This window comes from Myiozetetes cayanensis, unplaced genomic scaffold (assembly GCF_022539395.1).
Source record: "Myiozetetes cayanensis isolate MyiCay16 unplaced genomic scaffold, myiCay2020 scf1, whole genome shotgun sequence".
Classification (NCBI taxonomy): Eukaryota; Metazoa; Chordata; class Aves; order Passeriformes; family Tyrannidae; genus Myiozetetes; species Myiozetetes cayanensis.
The window spans coordinates 64,542,054-64,561,128 of record NW_026086604.1 but is presented as its reverse complement, the minus strand read 5'-3'; the positions used below and the strand labels follow the sequence as shown (position 1 = coordinate 64,561,128).

Sequence of the window (19,075 nt, the reverse complement as noted above, 5' to 3'; positions counted from 1 at the left end):
ACCCTATTACTGACACTTTTTGGATAGCAGTGATCATAATAGTGTCAACACTTGGTGGACACAGGGTATATCCTTATGGTCAGTTTTCTGGTATTTAATGCTGAGAAACAACTGCAGCACAGTAAGATCCCAGTCATCCAGCACAGTGACTGTTGGATTAACCATGATGCTAAAATGGTAAGTTAGTAACAGTTTCATTTAAAATATTAAAGCACATAGTATTATTTTTCCATTCTTGCTCTTCTCTTATTTGTTAACAAGCTGTGGTTTCTCTATTGGCATAAATTATGTGTTTCTCAAACTTATTTATATTTACTGTATTGTCATACTGATTTAACTTAAATTGAGAATAAAATAAATCTGGGCAGATTGTTCACTGTGGAGAACTTAATTTACCAATTTTTCTATTATTGTGAATAATTATTTATTATTATTATTGTGAATAATAATTTTTAAATGCACAGAATTATTGAAGAAAAGGCATGTGTGGAATTGCTGACATTTTTTTTTGTGAATGTTCTTAAGACCAAAATTTAGCTAGTGATTACCAGAAGGGGATTTAACATCTTTTAAGTAAATTTCCCTGTTTTTTTAATAATTACAAATATTGACTCAGCAACTACTGATAACAGCAATAACACACACAAGCCCCCATCAAACAACCACAAAGGCTATGCATCTGCCACTTGAACTCTGTTTCAAGGGAAGGATAAAATGTAGAAATCAGCCTTTCTCACATTTCACTGATGAAAAATGAAGCTTTCAGACTCAGAGATTATATCCTGCAGAGTTATTACAATGAAACTGCATCATCTCTCCCTGCTGCTCCTACCCTCTCCTGACTTCAAGAGCATTTTACTCTGCATATAATCTCCCCAGAACACACCAAAAACAGGGCAGGGAGTGCTGGACTGTGAGTTCCATGGTTTTATCTGCTCAGTATTCTGATGGCAGTAGAGACCCTTTCCATCACTGTTAAACTTCACATGGACAAAAAAATGTAAAGTGCCTTGATTAGGAAAAAGCCCAACATTTCACTGATGAGAGGAATAGAGAAAACATACTTATTCTTGCCAACAGTGAATCATATGATAGTCATCACACTCACTTAAAGGAGGAGCTATGAAATGTTGTCATTCTTGCATGTTGTTTCAAGTTCATTTACTGGATCAACAGTAGTACGCTCTGCTCAGATATTCACTGACAGAGAAATACCCCGGTGCACTATCTCCTTTTGTAAGACAGAAACCTGAGGTGCTACATGTGACAAAGGCTGAGGTGAGATGACTTCAAGCTACAGCTCCTGAACAACCAGTTAACACAGACCAGAACTTGGTACAGAAATACCTTGATAGAATGTGTAACAAGCACATAAATCATACTGCATGCTAATACTTAGCTTTGGATGGATGAGTTCTGGATTTTGCTCCCAGATGTAGCTCTCAGCTGCCATGTCCCAGTAGATAAATTTACCTGTTCAAGTTTGCTCATTTATTCATACAATAACATAACCTCCCTCTCATGCAAAGGTTTGGGAGATGCAATTATTAAAAGTGATTTTTTTTTTTATTTTAATGTAAGAATGTTTCATCAGCTTTAGATTCACCAAAACTTATTAGTAAAGCCTAACAAAATAGGAGAGTGGAAGTACTCAATTTCAACATGCTGACTGTTTATATTGGTCAAAAGGAAAATTTGTAATTTGGTGTGCGAAAAACCCATATGTTCCGTTGAAAATATCTGGACAGCAGAATGTTTTCTGAAGAACTAATTTTCCTTTGCTCTACCTTAAATGCATTACCTTAAATCCAGTTCAACCACAAATAAGAAAATAGAACTATATTATTTCAGAAGTCTATTAATTACAACAATCACTGTTTTCAAGTGTTCCAGATATTTGGATGAAAAGCATTGCATAGTTAAAGCCCTGCATTACTATGAAAATAATGATAATGATGCATAAGATATGAGAAGTCATTTGCTATCCTTGTTAACATCTCAGTAAGCAATCCAAAGGCACAGCATCTAATTCTGCAGGATAAGAAATTCTCCCAAGGCACAATGAGGTACATAAAGGAGAATCAACAGCCCACTGGGAAAAAAACCCCACAAGCCTTTTAGTGTATGAAGGCATGTGCAAACATAATGGATTTCCCTTGATGTACAGCTGCTATCCATACATTTAGACTGGGGCAGACTGATAATGCAATTCCCTTTGCTACCTTGACTGCAAGTCCCACCTTATACCACTGCTGCAAATCTACCCACAGGGCTTCTGCTATTGTTAGTGCTGTACTCATATGCAAATTCTCGAAGACAGGCAAGAATTCGATGTTCTCCATTTTCCATCCATGTGTGTTTTGCATCAGGTGGTGAGGCATGTGAAACAGCATGTGGCTATTTTTATGCCATTTGCTTAATGTAGTTATCTAGTCTTTCATAGTCTCCTGCAGTAACAGAGAGCACTCTGTCACACAGGAAACCTTACTTCCCTTTTCAGCCAAAAATTACAGAAGGAATCCTTAATGAGTATTTCTTCAGAAAGCAGTGTTCAAGTTCACTTTGTAGAGGTGTTTGCAACTTATTTCAAACAATGACATAAAAGACTTCATAAAAAGCAACTGGTTAGGCTTCAGCACCATTCTTTATGTATATCAGGAAACATGCAAATTGCCTATGTGGCTAGTTACAGTAGCTGGTTCTGACTTTCCACTGCAATCCATCTATGCAAAGTTTCAATCTTTCAGCTTGGAGCAACAGGATCTCAGAGTCTCGGAGGGATGGAGAAAAACAGGATTTCAGAAATAAATATTGAACTACCTCTTACTACTCTTACATTATTTATCTCATTATTGAAGTTCATTGGCAGTGCTGCTATTTGGGCTACAAGTCTGATAAATTTCAATGTATTTGTTGTACACGTTGGTGTTCTTGGAGAAAACCAAAACAAAATGGTAAATATTGACAGCTGGCTCACTTTTGTATGTGCAGAATCTTTAATGTTTTGACAATCAAATAACTACAACAGCCTTTCAAAAATCTGGGACGTTAGCTTAAATCTTATTTTGTTGCAATAGTTTCTTTTGTAGTTTGAATCAGATTATTGACAGATGGAAGCAAACACTGCTAAATTCCTTCACTGAATCTGCATCTCATTAAAAAGAAGAAAATGAAGTCTATTAGATGACTCCGTAGCAGAAAAGCACATCCTAGATTCATGAGTCACCAAAGGATTAGCTGTGCAATTTAACACAGTCACATGGACTCGATGTTCTTTCTCTCTTCCCACTGTGAACTGTGAAAGTTTTGGATCAATGTTCTGTGCTAGGCCTGCTGAGCATGCTGAAAATGTCATAGTCCTCTGGTGCTGCTCACTGATAACCAGCTGGTGATCATCACCCCACAGATGGCTTGCAGCAGGGATGAGCTCTGAGGTCTTCTCAGATCAGTTCAGGCGAAACTACCAGTTCAAACTATTTCTTTCAGCTGCTTGTTAACCCGGTGAACTCAGCCTTATGCAGAGCAGGGCATGCTCACAAGATCCCATCTGCCAGCAGCACTGAAGGCTGGGAAAAATTAAAAAAAGCTGAAGGCCTGTTTCTCTGCAGCGCGAATATCGCCGCGCTGCTGGGGGAAGCAGAGCTCTCCCCCGCGGTGATCAGCAGCGCTGTGCTCTGCCTCGCCTCGCCAGGCGGCTTTCATCCGGCGCCAGCTTGTTCTCAGGAGGTTGGATTGCTCTCTTTGCCTTAGTCCTGTTCGAACTAGTTACTTGGTTCTAGGAGTGCTTGTATCAAGAAAATCTTTGCATTGCTGAGTTAATCAGAATGAAAGAGGAGCTCATCTTTGCTGTGGGAAAGGTGCAGAAGGTGCTTTGCCTCTCCTGAGAATCTGTATCCCCGGTAAGGTTTTGTAGCCATTCTCTCCCCGAGTACAGAGTGCTTTCCCTCTACAGAGGATTTAAGTCATGATCCAATAAAACCCATGTGAGCAGAAAAAGTCCTCTGCATACCACACCCCGTGTGGCAGCTGGGCAGTGTTCCTGCCCAGAGTGCCCAAATGTGCTCTGAAGTGTCCCAGATGTTCCGGCTGTGGCTTAGCATTAACCAGAGAGGGATGTTGTCCTCAGACTATCCACCATGGCACATGTACGGTGGTGATCTGGATACCAGAGCCTGCTGTGCAACTCTAGGTCACCTCAGGTCAGCGGGAAGCTGTGCCTAGACAGCCAGCCCTGCCTGCGTGCCTCTCCCCAGCTCGCTGCACCAGGCGGCGGGCTCTGAGACAGATCCAGAGGAGCTATTCACCAAGGATAACATTCAAGGAAAATGCAGCCCTTTGTTTGCTTAATGAGTCACTGAGACGAATCAATTTATTAGGTTTGTTTTTTCCCCAAACTTATAATGCACTATTTGTAAGCTGTTTGTGCATTGTTTGGGTGAGTGATTTTCAACCTATTTGTTATAGCTTTGCCCCGGTGCTGTGCCCAGTCTCTGGTGTTTGGTGGGTACTGGTGAGATGCCTGAGCCCTGACTGGCTGAGGAACTTTTACAACACAAGTTCAAAGAACAGGAAGCAATGAATTTTGAATAAAGATTTTCAGCTAAATAAATACTTCTGAGGACATTTGTGAAGCTTCTGGGATGCTGAACTGTCTAGCCATCATCTGAGCACTCTCAGTTCCAAGAAGCAGCACAACCCTAAGAAGCAGAAGGACTTCAAATGAACTTCTGTATTTCACACTTACTCTCCAGTAATTATTCTCCACTTTGACTGCATTCATATCTGCTCAGTTTTTCCTGTTAACTTGTTTCTCATGGTAAGAATAAAGTTTAGTCTTACAGGCCAACTGTATAATTTCAAACACTTTCAGATTTTGCTGCATATTTGTTTTCTTAGAATATATCAGTGCATCAGCTAGTGTTTTTAAACCAAAATAAATATGTTGTAAGGAAGTACGTACTGAATAAAAGCAAGCACAGTTAAAAATAATGCATATTAATAGTCCCATTCTAATAAAAAAGTGTGAGTATTTTATGGAAATAAACCAGGTCATATCTGGGTTATAAGTGTATCCTCTTTTTACAGAAAAAACAAATGGTAACAATTAGTACAACAATTTAGCTGTGAATATTCTCTCAACAGATATTTCACTATGCATGCCACAAAGTCACTACATCTTTCAATACAGCCATTTTGAAGTACTGTACTGACCTTTCTGCCTCTGGCAGCAGACAGAGACTGTAGAATTTCTTTGTTTCGTTCCCCAGACTGTTGATCAATGCAGATTATTTGACACCTGCTACATGGACCCACAACCTGAAATTTTAGTTAAAGAAAGTTCATGGCTGTATATCAAAGCAGTACAACATTGAACAGTACAAGCTTCTGACCATCATAATATCTTAAATGCATACCTTTTGCATACTTTTCCTGTGGGCTTTTTACGCTTTCAATGTTAAGGGTCAGGCCTGTTCACGTAATGTAGTAGGCACATTTTCAAAGGGTCTACTTGCAAAAATCTCACTGAATTTTTATTCACTTTTTTTTTTTTTTTTTAAGGAAAACTTTCCCAGAGACAGAATCTGAGAAATACCAAACATTTACATATTTGTATTTCCTGGTGGCTTCACTTCATCTCCAGGTTAGCAGGGCTGCTTGCCCAAAGGAGAACTGAATACAAAATTAAGCTAGTGCCTCAGGATTCAGCCCAAGGAGGATTGTTTTAGTGCAGCTGAGGTGCACAATATCTTCCTTATGTTCATGGTGCTTGTAGATAATCAGAATGTAAAATGTGAATTTTCACCAGTTTAAATAAACAGAAGCAATAATCCTCTTTCACTTATAATATATGGTGTTAGCATCCAGATGTAATAATTCTTAAAGTTAATTGTTGTTTGAACTAAGATGTGCTTTTAAGGCTGGGGGAAGCAAACCTGCAACAAATTTCTTATTAAGGCATTAAAATGAAGGATAACATATTGCACTTTCACTTAACATTGCATTTCTAACTTTAGCAAAGCTGTACATTATAGAAACTAACTCTTACAGTATTTCAGTATACAGATTCTATTTTTGTAAAATGAGTCACAAATTTCAAATATGATAAATAAGACACTTCAATTTTTGAGATGCATCTAGAACTGCTTGTATGACTCTTCAGTGTAATCATCAAAACCATAAATCAGCTTTTTTTTCAGAAAATTATTTTCCACAGCTTTATTTTCTTTATTAAAAGAGTAACATGGCAGAGAAGGAAATATTTTTCTCTGCTTTGCTTTGTTCTACAGCTTCTTTACCATTTTCCTTGCATCAAGGAGCATTAGCATAATTTCTACTGCTACTACATCAGTATCTAAACAAGGACCTAGCAGAGACAGGAAAAGACAATACCAGTTCCATAAGCCTATTTTTGGCTTGTGTTCCTAAAGTATATTAATACCAGAAATTGGACTGCCTTATTATTTTGCAGTTTTACTGTAACTTTGCAACAGGATCCTCAGCTGAGCTCCCTAGTGTAGCCTCCAACAAGCTATACACCAAGGGTTTTGTCCATTTTGTTCCTCATCTCCTACTTACATGAATTTTTCCTCAATTTTCTGTTACTCATATTACAGCTTACTGATCAAAGTACACATAAAAGTAGAGCAGATCAGCCATGCTTTCCACCCCTGCTCAAAAAATTTCTTATAGTATGCTGATCAAAAATAAATAGGAGTGATGTCTATTACAGCTTCTAGATTTGACCTTAGCACTTCTGTTCTTCTCACCTTAATTATTAATTAATAACTAATTATCATCTCTAAGAAAAAAATGAATAAGCCACTTCTTTCATTTTAGGCAGTGAATCTTCAAATACACATTTCACATCTCAGGGCTAGACAAATTCAACAGAATATGTAATACATGTGTACATCATTCCCTTAGGTTTCATGTGTAGCTTCTACGGATTTTTTGTTAAGAGGTTTTCTGAAGAGAATGCATTTGCAAACACATTTAACTCTTCAGCATTTTCCTCACAGTACAAAGTACATCATGTTGTTAGATATATTATAAAGTACAACATGCCAAAAAACCCTACCAAGCTAGAATTAGAAACATTTCTTTAATGGGGATTAAGGCAAGATGTATACAACAGAGGGTAATAGACCATGAGAGTTCACTTGCATTCATGTCCAGTCTTTTGGCAATCAGTTGCTTTATGTGCTTGAGGTTACATTTGGACTACTGTGCCTAACAGTAACCATTATTCTCTCATGACATGTTGGTTAAATATTTGCTGCAAACTCTACTTCAAAACAGGGATTGTTATTCAGTTTAGATGAACAGAGGTGGGAAATGTTATGAATTATGAATTTTTTTTTAATAAGGTGTGGAGAAATATGTCAAAATCTCTCACTTATATTGAATTATGTTTCTCACAGGTCACATCGCATTAGTTGTTTTTTTTTTTCCACACATTTCATAAATTTCATCTGCACAACCCATGCTGCCCATGTTCCAGTCAAAGCCTTGCAAAAATTAGTCTGTCTCCAGGGGTCAAAACACTTTGTGATAGACTGGGACAAGGACAAGAGAGAAAAGTTCACACCTGGAATTGCAGGGCACCTATTGAAATTTCAGCCCACTCTTCTTCCTCAAAGGACTCTGGTGCATTGACGACAATGTTGGCACGGAAACGTTGGATTAATTCCTGTATTTCCAATGGCTTTTCCAATCTATCTCATAGAATTGATAGACAAAAAGAAAAAATAAGATTTGTTAACTATTTCTGTATAGATGTTTGTGTTGGAAGAATGTAGTGCCTCATACAATTAAGTAAACACTTCTCCAGAATAATCTGGTCTGTTTTATTACAAAGGCTACGGAAATGGCACAAGGTATTTAACTACAATTTGGAATCTTTGATCTATGAAATGTAACCCTCTAGGTGGCTTCTTTAGAGGTGTAACCTGGAACTGTACATATGAAAGCATATAGACAGGTGACTGTGAACAATGCTTATGAGAAAATTCCTTAGTAATTATCATATGTAAGGGTAATGGTAACAAAAGAAGAGATCTTTTGAGTTAGCAGTCATTTGACTTGTTAATTGTTTCTAGAAACAGAAGTTTCTAGAACAGAATGCAAATAAAAACTTATTCTGCACATCGTGCAATGGCAAAAGGGACAAAACCAGCAGTTGCTGAAGGTAAAAAGGGTCAGTAAAGTAGTTTTATGAGAGAATATATCCCGCATATTATTATTATTTGCCTTTGGGATGCAGCAGATTGCACCAAAGCACAGGTGTTAAAAAAAAAATATTAATCTCTGTGTGGTGATATTTCCACCTCTTTACAAGCATTTGAACTGCCAGTGTTGATTTGTGTCACTGTGGAGAACATATACGAGACAGACGGAGCAGCGGACTGCATACAAACATCAGAAATCTGGCTGCATCTTTGAATTGTCATTCATTCTTCTTCTACAGGAGAATTTGACCAGTAGCAGAGAAAAAAGACAGCCCTAAAATTTGCAAGAGAGTTCTCTCAATGCCATTGTTAGTGGAGTAGAACATTTCTTTTTGCATTAAGTATAAAGGACATGAACAATTTTTGATACTCCATCAGCTGTAGTTTGACAATTTTTGGATATGACACCTTACAGCAGAGGTAGAAACCTAAATAAGTAATGAAGAGAGAAGTTTCTGTCCCAAAAACAACAAAAACAACAACAAAAAAGTCAGGACACAAATTAAAATGAGGAAAATCATGCAAAATCAAAATAACAGGGAAAACTTCACATCAAGCAGTCTTAGCAGAAGAGGTATGTAAGGTGAAAGAAAGAACTGGGTTTTATTTAAAATAGTCCGAATGATCTTTAGCAGACAAAAGTGCATAAGGATAAACTGCCTGTGCAGCCTTAGTCAAACCACAGAAGTCCAGCTCTACCAAGCCTCCACTGTTCACAAGGGCTCCAGAAGGATGGAAGGTGGGATGGGAAGCTGAAGGACTACAAGTTTTCCCTCTCCCACAAGTAATCCCAACAGCTGAGACACAATTCATAATAACTGCAGGAGGTGGAAACCAACAGGAGGTGTAGATTATGCCAGTGGTCATACAAACAAGGAGGTAAATAACAGTTACTACGTTCAGTTATGCTGCTGTGCTTCCTGGCTTTGCTGTGGGCCCTTGGACCTTGGGTGCTATGTAACCTCTAGTTTTGAATGTATTTTTTTAAATAAAAGTGCCTGCCACCCCAGCCTGTACTGGTGTGGTCACCAAAAACCCCAGTAACCTCAGAGTTGGGCCTGCAGTGTCCTAAGCCAGCTGATAACTTCTACTAATGCTGCTTCTATCTACCACTCTTGCATAAGTAAAGTCAAATTCAATTAAGAAATGAAATTATTCCAGTCGTAAAAGTAGTTTAAAGTATTTCTGTTGTGCATGTTTATTCTAAATCTTAATCATTCCCAAAGAAATATTTCAGCCAGGAGTAAGATTTTCTATTTTTACCTGCTAGTTTATTTATGCTGAGAAAACCTATTTATCCTTGTTCTTCTGACAAATAGAAACTGGCTGGTTCCAAATAACCTCTTGCCACCAAATCACTTGACAAAAATTTCATTTAAATTTTCCTAAAGATGACTGATAGACAGATTATGTTCATGGAGTTAATCCAAATTTTCAGAAGTCATACAAAAATTAGGAATTATAGTAGTTTAATAGCTATATATTTGTTGACCACTGAAAGGTAACTATTTATAAATTTCCACATAAAACAGCTATATTGGCATCTTATGAAAAGATTCTGGAATCCAACATCACTAAGAGATATTTGGAGATAGAAGGCTCTTACCTTGCAGAAATATGTTCTTTCAGCTGCAGAATGCTTGCCACATTTATCAGGAGGTATTGTGCTTCATTCACAAGAGAGAGTGAGATGTTTTTAGCAGATGACAGACCTAAAAAAATCAATCCAACATTCTAAAATGACCATTAAAATTAGTAATTTCACCTCATCTTTCCTTTGACCTTACTTATTCTCATTAAAAATTTATTCATTTGGTTCCAGATACTAAGGGAAGACTCCAAGAATCTCCTCAAACCTGTAAATGATAATGACACAATGTATTATGAAACTGAGACAGAGCTGAGATTTTACGAAATTCATAAAACAACTTACAAGAGCAATATCTATGTATTTTTGATGCTCTTTCAATTTCAACGGTCTTTCAGTTACTTTTATTACAAAATTTAGTCACTCCAAAAATTATTTGATTCTTAGACTTTTCAAAATGATCACTGAGTTTCCAGACAAAATCACAGTCATCATGATAACTACCCCCACTGCCCCCAGGCTGATGTATCTACATTTTCACCAAATTTAAGAAGTAGAAGGGCAGTAAAAAGTCAGTTTGGGTATAAATGTACCTACTAGATCAATAGTGGTTGTCTCTTTCAGCCTTTATCAAGTTATGTACTCAGTAGGAATTCCATGAGCCTGATGTTTGCATGAGGAAACACAAGATATTTTTAAGAATGACAACATACCTTCTGTATTTTTCTGATGTGACTTACTTTTCATGTCTGAACTTTGTCTTATCAAGCGACATGGACGACCAAGAAACATAGAGAACCATCCAGCAATTCTTTCTCCACAGTCATATGTTTTTACCCTATTATGAGAAAAGGAGGACTTCAAATTGGATTGCCTAAACATGAATTTGTAAATCAGAAGGCAAATTGCAAAAATGTTTATTCTGCTTCTTTCAGTACAAAATACAGAATCCGTATGGTCTGATGAGTGTCGGATGTGAAGTTACTCTTGAAGTTAACATTCACGAGACCTAATTTAGCTTTATACAGAAAATTACTATGGAATAAAGGATTAAACAATCCCAAAGTTAATGACACTGACTCTGAAGTACAGTAAGTGGTGGCTCATATAACAACATTACAATACAGTACTATGAAAAAGTCATGCTCTGGTCTGTGCTCTTTACTAAAACAGAGGGGAGTGATCTGAGATGAATTTAAGATTGCCCCTCTGTATATAATTTTGAATGACCCCATTAGGTGCAACGATGTTACTTCCCTAATTTAATTCATGTTAGTACAGACATTTCACACTAAAACATGGCTCCACTTACAGAGACCATGTATTTCTCTATCTAAAGATGATTTACATTACTTGTAAAATGTTTAGTGAGCTATGCAAGCTAGCAATAGAATTTCCTTCTTTACCTGGATGCAAGCTTTCCTAGAGGGATTTTGAGATCACCTCTCCCAGTCCAAGGAGGCCACAGATCAGACACTGGGAAGTGATCCTATTTGACATTAGATTCCTCAGCCCCAAGTAAACTTAATGTCAATCTTCCAAAATCCAGGCATCTAGTTTAAGTTAGTTGTCTGGGTTCCTCTCACAAATAATGGAAAGAGATAAGTAGTTCCCATCTATATTAGATTTCAGCATGGGATGAATTTCACTGTGGGAGTGTTCAGCTCTCTCTACTGACTACAAAAGGAGGTTTGACTGATACCAAACTTTAAAATTGCATAAGCAGGTAAGAGGAATGCAAATTCTAATGCTGATCTAGGGAGGAGGCTTGTAGCAAGGAAAGTGAAGTAGCTGTGGTCCTATGTTCACCTTGTTGTCCTACCCATCCAAAGAAGTTAATCTGCATGGAGACCATCTGCTCTGTGAAACAAGTAAACAGCTACACACAGCAAAAGATGCTAAGCCCAGGATTGAGACAGGAAGTAGCTTGGCTTTACAAAATGCTTTGTAGGGTTCAACTGAATTACACTGGTAGAAAGCCAGCACAAGTGAAATCAAAGAGATTTTATAATCCTATAGGTATCAGGTATCTCTACAGCACTTGTTCTGAATTTTGAATTATGGCGTTGCTTTGCATCTCTCTCCCCACTCTGAGACTGGACAGTTGTCAACCACAGCTGCATCTAGCCAGTGATGTCCTAGAATGGAAATGGTACTCTGATAGTGTAAGATACAGGCACCATGTCAAGAAAGAGGCCAAAAGGTGAATGTCCACATGAAATTTCATAGTCTGAACTGAGTGGTTCTTGTGTCCTTGCTGGTCACTGTGCTAGGGAGACGGTTGCTAATGAGAAGACATAAATGTTCCATGGTAACAGTACAAGTGGTAAAAAATCTCCAAATATTTTTTGTCACCCTAGCAGAGGTGCTAGGGGTGTTTAAAACATCTCCCAAGCCAATTGCCTCTAATAGCCTGTTGAGGACTAATACTGTATAAATCAGGAACATAATTTTGCCCTCTTTTTGTATACTTGCTGTTTTGAGTCACTGTGGCTGAGTTAGAGACTCACACTATTCTTGGTTTTTCTGTATCCAGAGACTTCTGTGTTTTCAAATTGCTTTCCCTTATTGTCAGGCCATTTTTTGAGCACGTACCATCATCTTTTCAAGGTCTTAGTCAAAGTCATTCTGTTGTAGCTCAATTCTACTTGTTTTCTGTGTTTATTTTGTGGATTATAACTTTACATCTGTCAGCATTACATTTCATTTGGCACATGTCAGGCAATTTATAAAGGAGGGCCTGTTTCTCTCAGATTTTACTTGCTGTTTGCCTTGAGTTCCCCACTCATCTTTCTATTATGTCATTTAGCTTCAGTGCGTTACAGCTAGTCCCTCTAGTAGGGTAATTTATAGAACAAGAAACAAGGACGGATGAAGTCGTAGTATTGATCCCAAGGGATATAATACACACAACGGGCTCAGTTCACCTTGTTCTTAACTACACCTTTGTCTTCTTCTACCACTGATACCCTTCCCTATCTCTTTGATATTGTGGCCTGTCAGAGAGGGTTGTATAAGTATTTCAGAAGAGCAGTAACCTTGAGCATTTAGGTTATTCTGCAACATCAATAACCTTAAAAACACTCGCTTCTACTTCCACCTCTCCATTGTTAGATATTATATCAGAAAGCCATGTCCCTCTGAAGTGAGTATCACCTGTTGATGGACAACCCCTGCTGAGGTGAAGACTAACACTGATGAACTGCTTCAGAAGGGAAATTTGGGCTCATTAAACTTTAGTGGTTGCTGTAAAATTAAACTTCCTCACATGACTGCTTGCAGATTCTACATCACGTACTTTTCTCAGTTATCTCAATCTAAATTTAGAGTAAGCTTACAGAACTGGATGACATCACAGCATCAGAGTGCAGAATTAATAAATGGAAAACGCCCTCACTATGGGTTTCTTTTGAATAAAAGCCTTTTAACAAAGACTCACAGGTCCCACTGTTCACCTCAGACACTTTGCAGGAAAGACCTCAGACCACAAATCACCTCCTGCCCTACTGCAAAGCACTGCTTTTCTCATATTCTTGGCCCCGGAGGCTCCCCTGCTGAAACAGTGGAACATGGCATCAAGTACTGCTGGATCTCTGAGCAGTTTCAGAGCCTCAGCAATGTTGTCCACTCATTCGCCCTTACTTCCTGTTTATTTATTTGCTAATCACAGTCCAGTCTCTGCAATTTGCCTTGCATATCCCAGTTCTTTATCACTCTGACCTTTTCTTCCTCTTCAGAACTCTAAGCAGTTTTCCATGAAAATTTCCAAGTTGATACAATAAAAATGACACAGTCAGTTACATGAAGTAGAAACTACAATAAATAGTATGGCAGCAAATTTTATGCACACAAAGAGAAAGCTAACCTAGGCTATTTTACAGCCTGTAATAGATGGGCTTACCATGGGGAGGCTAGGGATGAGTCAACACTAAGGGAAGTGGGACAGATGGTTAAAACAAATGACTCTTGGGTGAATTCCACTACCTGAGGAAAATACACTTCTGAGAAAAAGATCCTCTTTATCATCTGAATAGTTAGTAGAAAAGAAGGAGAAGGTAATTTTCTGCATGGCTCCATGGGGAAACTGCCAGGTCTTCTGATGGTTTGTTTATGTGTTACTCTCAGAGAAGCAAATGTAGAGGGTTCGAAAGAATTAGTATACCTTGGTTAGAGGAAGACATAAATCTTTAAGTAGCTCTTTAAGTGGCTCTTTTAGTTTGAGTTACCAAGAGGCTCGTTGAAAAGAAACATAGTAGATAATGCAAATATACTTTAGGAGGGCACTTGAAACGCTGCCACTCAGAAAACTTAATGAGGCTGGGGGAAGTCCTTACAAAATGTGGTGGATAAACACTTAAGTTCACTGATAGGAAATAAATTTATTCATAGTGTTATATTTCAGTGCAGTGGTATGTCTCTTGATTAGAATTAATGTTATTTAACATACACATCTGCAATCATCCCAGGATTGTTAAGGGAACACTGATCAACATGGCTGGTCAAAACAAGATTAGAAAGGGTTGTAATTACGGAAAGCTGCTTATGACTTCAGAAGGTTCTAGCAATTTTGAATCCATACAGCATGAAATGGGTAAAGTTGCCGACATCATTACACTGAATGAGGGAACTGAATTCAGGTCCTGCTGAGGCCCTCAGTTGGCATTTGGAAGTAACTGGGGACACCTTCTCCTTTTCTCATGCTTGGAGTAAGTGAAAAAAAAAAAAGATTTCCCCCATTCAAGTGACTACTAAGTCAGTTTATTGTACTGTCCTTCCTTCCCTTTCCCATTTTTATTATTTTTCACTGTTTTCTATCAGACATGCCAGGCATGCCAAATTACCTGTTTAAATGTCTTCTGGTCCACTAAGACTTTGCTTTCCACCTCCCTGCCTCTTTTTTAAGGACTTCTGCCCCTGTGTGTTCATCTGTTCATGTCCTGAGTGTCACTACAGTGATTTTCAGCTTCAATACCCCTCTGCTCTCACTCACCTGTGTGAACAGACTTTACTCTCACAGACCACAGCCTCTTTTTCAGCATTGTCTTCTAGTGATACAGATATTGGGTCCATGCCTAGATGGGCAGAGAACAAGTCATATTTAAATAAAATTTTTATGAAAACTTGTAGGGTCACGAAAAAAGTTCTTATTGTTGCCTCTGCTCACAATCACAGCAGCCTCACAAACAGCAAATCAAAATATCCTTTTTTTTTTTTTTAGTGCTAGAATTATATTCTCTGCCTGCAGGTGGCTCCAAATGATAAAGCAAAGTGTAAAGGCTGCAGATGACCTTGGTACTCAAAGCATATTAAGGAATATACAATTTCAGCTTTGATTAAATTCATTCTCTGTTTATCTCCGGCAAAAAAACAGGTACAGAATTACTGCCTCAGCTACAGTTTCTGTGGAAAGGATGAGTTTTCATTCTATTGGACCCTCTAGCAAGCCAGGAGATTACATTAAACACTGATAGGTTGGGGTTTTTTGGAGTAGTGGGATTGAGTGATTTGAAAGATGAAAGATGGAGGAAGGCGGAAAAGAAACAAGAAGCACAGTCTGTTCAAGGAAAGAAATACAACGTGACAGAAAACTGCAGTTATTTAAAAACAAAATGTATAGAAACTGCTAATGAGAGAATTATTCCCATCTATTCATCTCCAAGTTTAAAATAGCTGAGAAATCCTTAGTAATGGTCTACATTAACAACTTCTTCCACATTTTTCTTATCTTGAACAAAATGAGTCAAAGAGATGGAAAGGGTAGTGTAGAAGCAAAAAGAAAAACTGTACTATTTTTCTCTCTGTTAATTGAAAACAATAGTCTTTAATAAAGAACAAAGGGTTTTACTGTGTGGCTGCAATGAATCCAGCTTTTCCATTATACTGCAACATATACCAGGAAAGACTCTGACCTCCATTTCCCAGCATTATAACAGCATGTTTTGATTTTACTTATTTCTTCCTGTTTACGCTATTGTAAAACAAATAAGAATCAAGCCCTATCATCTCTGTGATATGGTGAAATCAGTTGTTTTATTTTCTTCTGAAGAGTAATGAAACATAGTTCAGATTCACTATAATACAACTATCAGCTCTGTTCCATGCATATTTTACAAAAGAGAAAGCAGTCTGCTTCTTTAGTTAATGATCTTAGTATATTTCATAAATGAAGACAGAGGGGAAAAGTTAAGTTCACTCTAGAAAATAATACATGTAATAAATGCTTTGAGCTAGCCTGCAACAACCTGAAAAAGATGCCAATGTTATTATTTTATTGACTAGAACTAATGCTCTTGGACTTTGAAACAATTAAACATTAGTATTCCTTTCAAGTTATCCTAATTCCATTCAAACTGGAAAAGATGAGTTTGACAGGTTTCATCCTGTATGTGCCCTTAGCTGTTATATCTATTAAAAATACTTTCTAAGAAAGGCATACTCAGAACATTTCTTAAAATAGAATTTCAGGGCTTTAAAAAGCCTTGCTTTCATACACCAGCAAATGTGTTACATTTTTATTGAACAGTACACATTTTACAGCGATGTTTAGGTCAGTTAAACATTGTTAATTACAATTTTATTCTATCTTAAGGCAAAAAAAATAAAGTACAATATTGCCAGTTAGTAAAATGTAAAAGCTGTCATTCTCCATGGTCATTTGCTTGATAATAAAATTCACAGATGTGCTCACAGTATTAATACAAAAAATATTCTTATCTTTATTGCTCCTATTTTCAGTCAATGAGAAAAATTAGAAGTCTGTTATTTCAATAGACTGAGATATAAACTATTCATGTATATTCTTTCATCATTGTATGCACTTAATTCCCATTATTTTTATTGGCAGTAACACACGACTATTTGAAGGCACAATAAACTCCATAAAGTGTAATTAGTTCCTCAGTTTTGCTAGCATCTTTCTACTTCAATATTTTAAAGGGCCTCCTCAACACTAAAAATTTCTCCCACTGTGCAGTAGCAAACTAAGGCCCAACTTGCCAGAGTAATGCTGATTGTTAGCTAAAATGGAAAGAGAGAAATTAGTCTTCTACAGAAATGCATTCTCAGTCAAATTCTGTTTGGCTGACTTTTGTGTAGGTCAGGAACAAACCCAGTGTAATTTATGCCACCATGTATTTGACGGAGCAGGACAAGAAGATTTCCCTTGATTTCCACTCGAGTAATTAGACTTCTGGAAATAAAGGCACTCTCCTGCCCACTTTTAAGGTGCTGGGAGCCTAACTACTAACAACTTCAGCTAAGATTCAAGAAGCTGTTTTTCTTGATGGGGGTTGACTTAGGTACACTGATTCTCTCTAAGTGGGTTCTGTCACAGCAAGGGTTTGTTACACTCTTCACATAAAAAAATAGGAAATGCCTGTTAAGAACCACATAACCTAAGAAAATAAGTCTGACAAAATTAATAAATGCAGTTTCTCAAAACTAAAATCTCACTCCCTCTACTGAAGAAAAGCACAGCCAGCGAGAGACTAGGCACAAGCCCTTTCTCCCCTCTGCTCTCACCCCCATCCTCAGGGATCAGGGAAATACCTGGAGTTCCCCAGCTGCCATGCAAGCCAACTAGTTTTGCAGGCCTGCCAGGGAAAGATCCTAAGCCTTCAGGCAGTTTTGGCCTTGTGTAGAGCCCCACTCTGCTGTCTTTGCTACCCACAGTGGCGGCAGGATTGCACAGCTGGGCCAGTTAGACAGCCAGTTTGCTCATCCAAGTCTTGTTTTCAGATGGGTTACACAGACACCCAACATGCAGGGGTTAAAGAAAGAACCTGAAAGGTGTCTCAGCACATAGAGGATTCAGCAAAAGGTATTAAAGTAGTTACTGTCACTCTAAATCATGGTGACAATTTTATTTCCTTGGACAGAGAATATTAAACCATATTGAAATAAAATAGCCATAAACAAATTTTCCACTAATGAAAAGTTCTAGAGGAAAGCATGTGCCTGGAGGAGGAGACAGAACAGACTCATTATGTTTTAAAAGTGGCACGGATAAAGTCTTCACTGTAATCTAATAGTGTAACAGCAAAATGTTCTTAAAAAAGGCCCTGGCCACATAAGATTTGCCCCACTTGTCTTTAGGCACTTACCAGAGGCACCTATTCCAGCAGCACAGTTGCCTTAGGCAACTCTCACTTTTGGAGAGAGACACCTCCAGACAGCAAAGCACGCTCTGGATGGAGATCTGTGCCAGAGCCTGCTCTCACAATGAGAAAAGCGCAGACGACAGCAGCAAAACTGGCAGAGAAAACAGAGTCATTACGGCCTCCTTGCAGAGGAGCAGGAGGGAGGCAGCTGGCTTGGCTGCAGTTGTCACCCATCAGCTGGGATCCTCTGGGTTTTCACATTCACTGGAGTAAGGGGATTCAGTAAATGAGAAGAACAGAGAAACTCTGCATGGGGACTGTGAGTGCAGAGGGAAGAGAGATGGAGGAAACAAAACTCATCTTGGAAAGATGCATGCTGCTGTAGCTGAGGAAAGGCAGTTTGGGTGGGAGGCATTCCATGGGAGAAATAACTCACAAAGCAGCCAATCTGGGAGAGACTGGAGGCGGCTGTTAGTCAGCAGGCTAAGTGCTACAAATCTGAAATAAAATTAGCCACTGACACAGGCCAGTGAAGGCTCTGAGCTGCAGAACATCCCACCTGGCTCAACCAAGTTCTACTGTTCCCTGCCACATGGATTGTTGCTCCAGCCTCACATGAAGTATTCAGCCTCAGGTCCTAAGTTAGCAACAAACTACTGACAGGCTGCTGAGAGTGGTGACAATAGCAGCAATGATTAACATGTGATTTTCAAGGAAAGAGTCGACTTATTAAATAAACTTGACTGCCATGAAATGATTTTAAGGGGAGATACAACACTGACACACGTATGTGAAGGGATAAAATAAAAATTAAAAATTTAACACCAACAAACGAATCACACATTTAGACTGCTGGAAAGAGGAAAGAAAACAAAATAAATATTGGAACAACTTCCTGCAGATTTATCTGCTCAGTCTTACCCTGCTGGTTTGTATGTGCTCCCATCACTGTGCTATCTTAGGAGCAGTAAGCTCTGGATTAGACTCCCCAAGGAAAAGAGAGCCATTATCTCACTGTCAAGCATTACAAAAAATGCCGCAGGTTGCAAGAAGATCATGAGAGTAAAAACCAGTAGGACTATCATAAAAGAGGTCCCAGACCACCTCATGGGCTAGGATTTTGGTATCTAGAGTCAATACACAAAGAATAAAATGACTCC

At 38.3% G+C, this 19,075-nt stretch overlaps 1 protein-coding gene across 4 annotated transcripts in view; it reads right to left on the bottom strand.

Annotated features, from left to right (window-relative positions):
* The window catches only part of MOCOS (molybdenum cofactor sulfurase), a 214,560-nt gene that overhangs the window by 6,688 nt on the left and 188,797 nt on the right, over positions 1-19,075 (bottom strand). Inside the window, exons 10-14 of one of the 4 annotated variants that reach the window (XM_050326370.1) lie at positions 14,807-14,888; positions 10,530-10,654; positions 9,835-9,940; positions 7,589-7,715; positions 5,212-5,316 (exon numbers count right to left, since the gene is read on the bottom strand). In XM_050326370.1, the coding sequence (XP_050182327.1) occupies positions 5,212-5,316; positions 7,589-7,715; positions 9,835-9,940; positions 10,530-10,654; positions 14,807-14,888 (545 nt within the window). Of the gene's footprint in view, positions 1-5,211; positions 5,317-7,588; positions 7,716-9,834; positions 10,085-10,529; positions 10,655-14,806; positions 14,889-19,075 lie in introns of those variants that run through there. The other 3 variants (XM_050326379.1, XR_007630146.1, XR_007630147.1) reach the window with 3 other exon arrangements.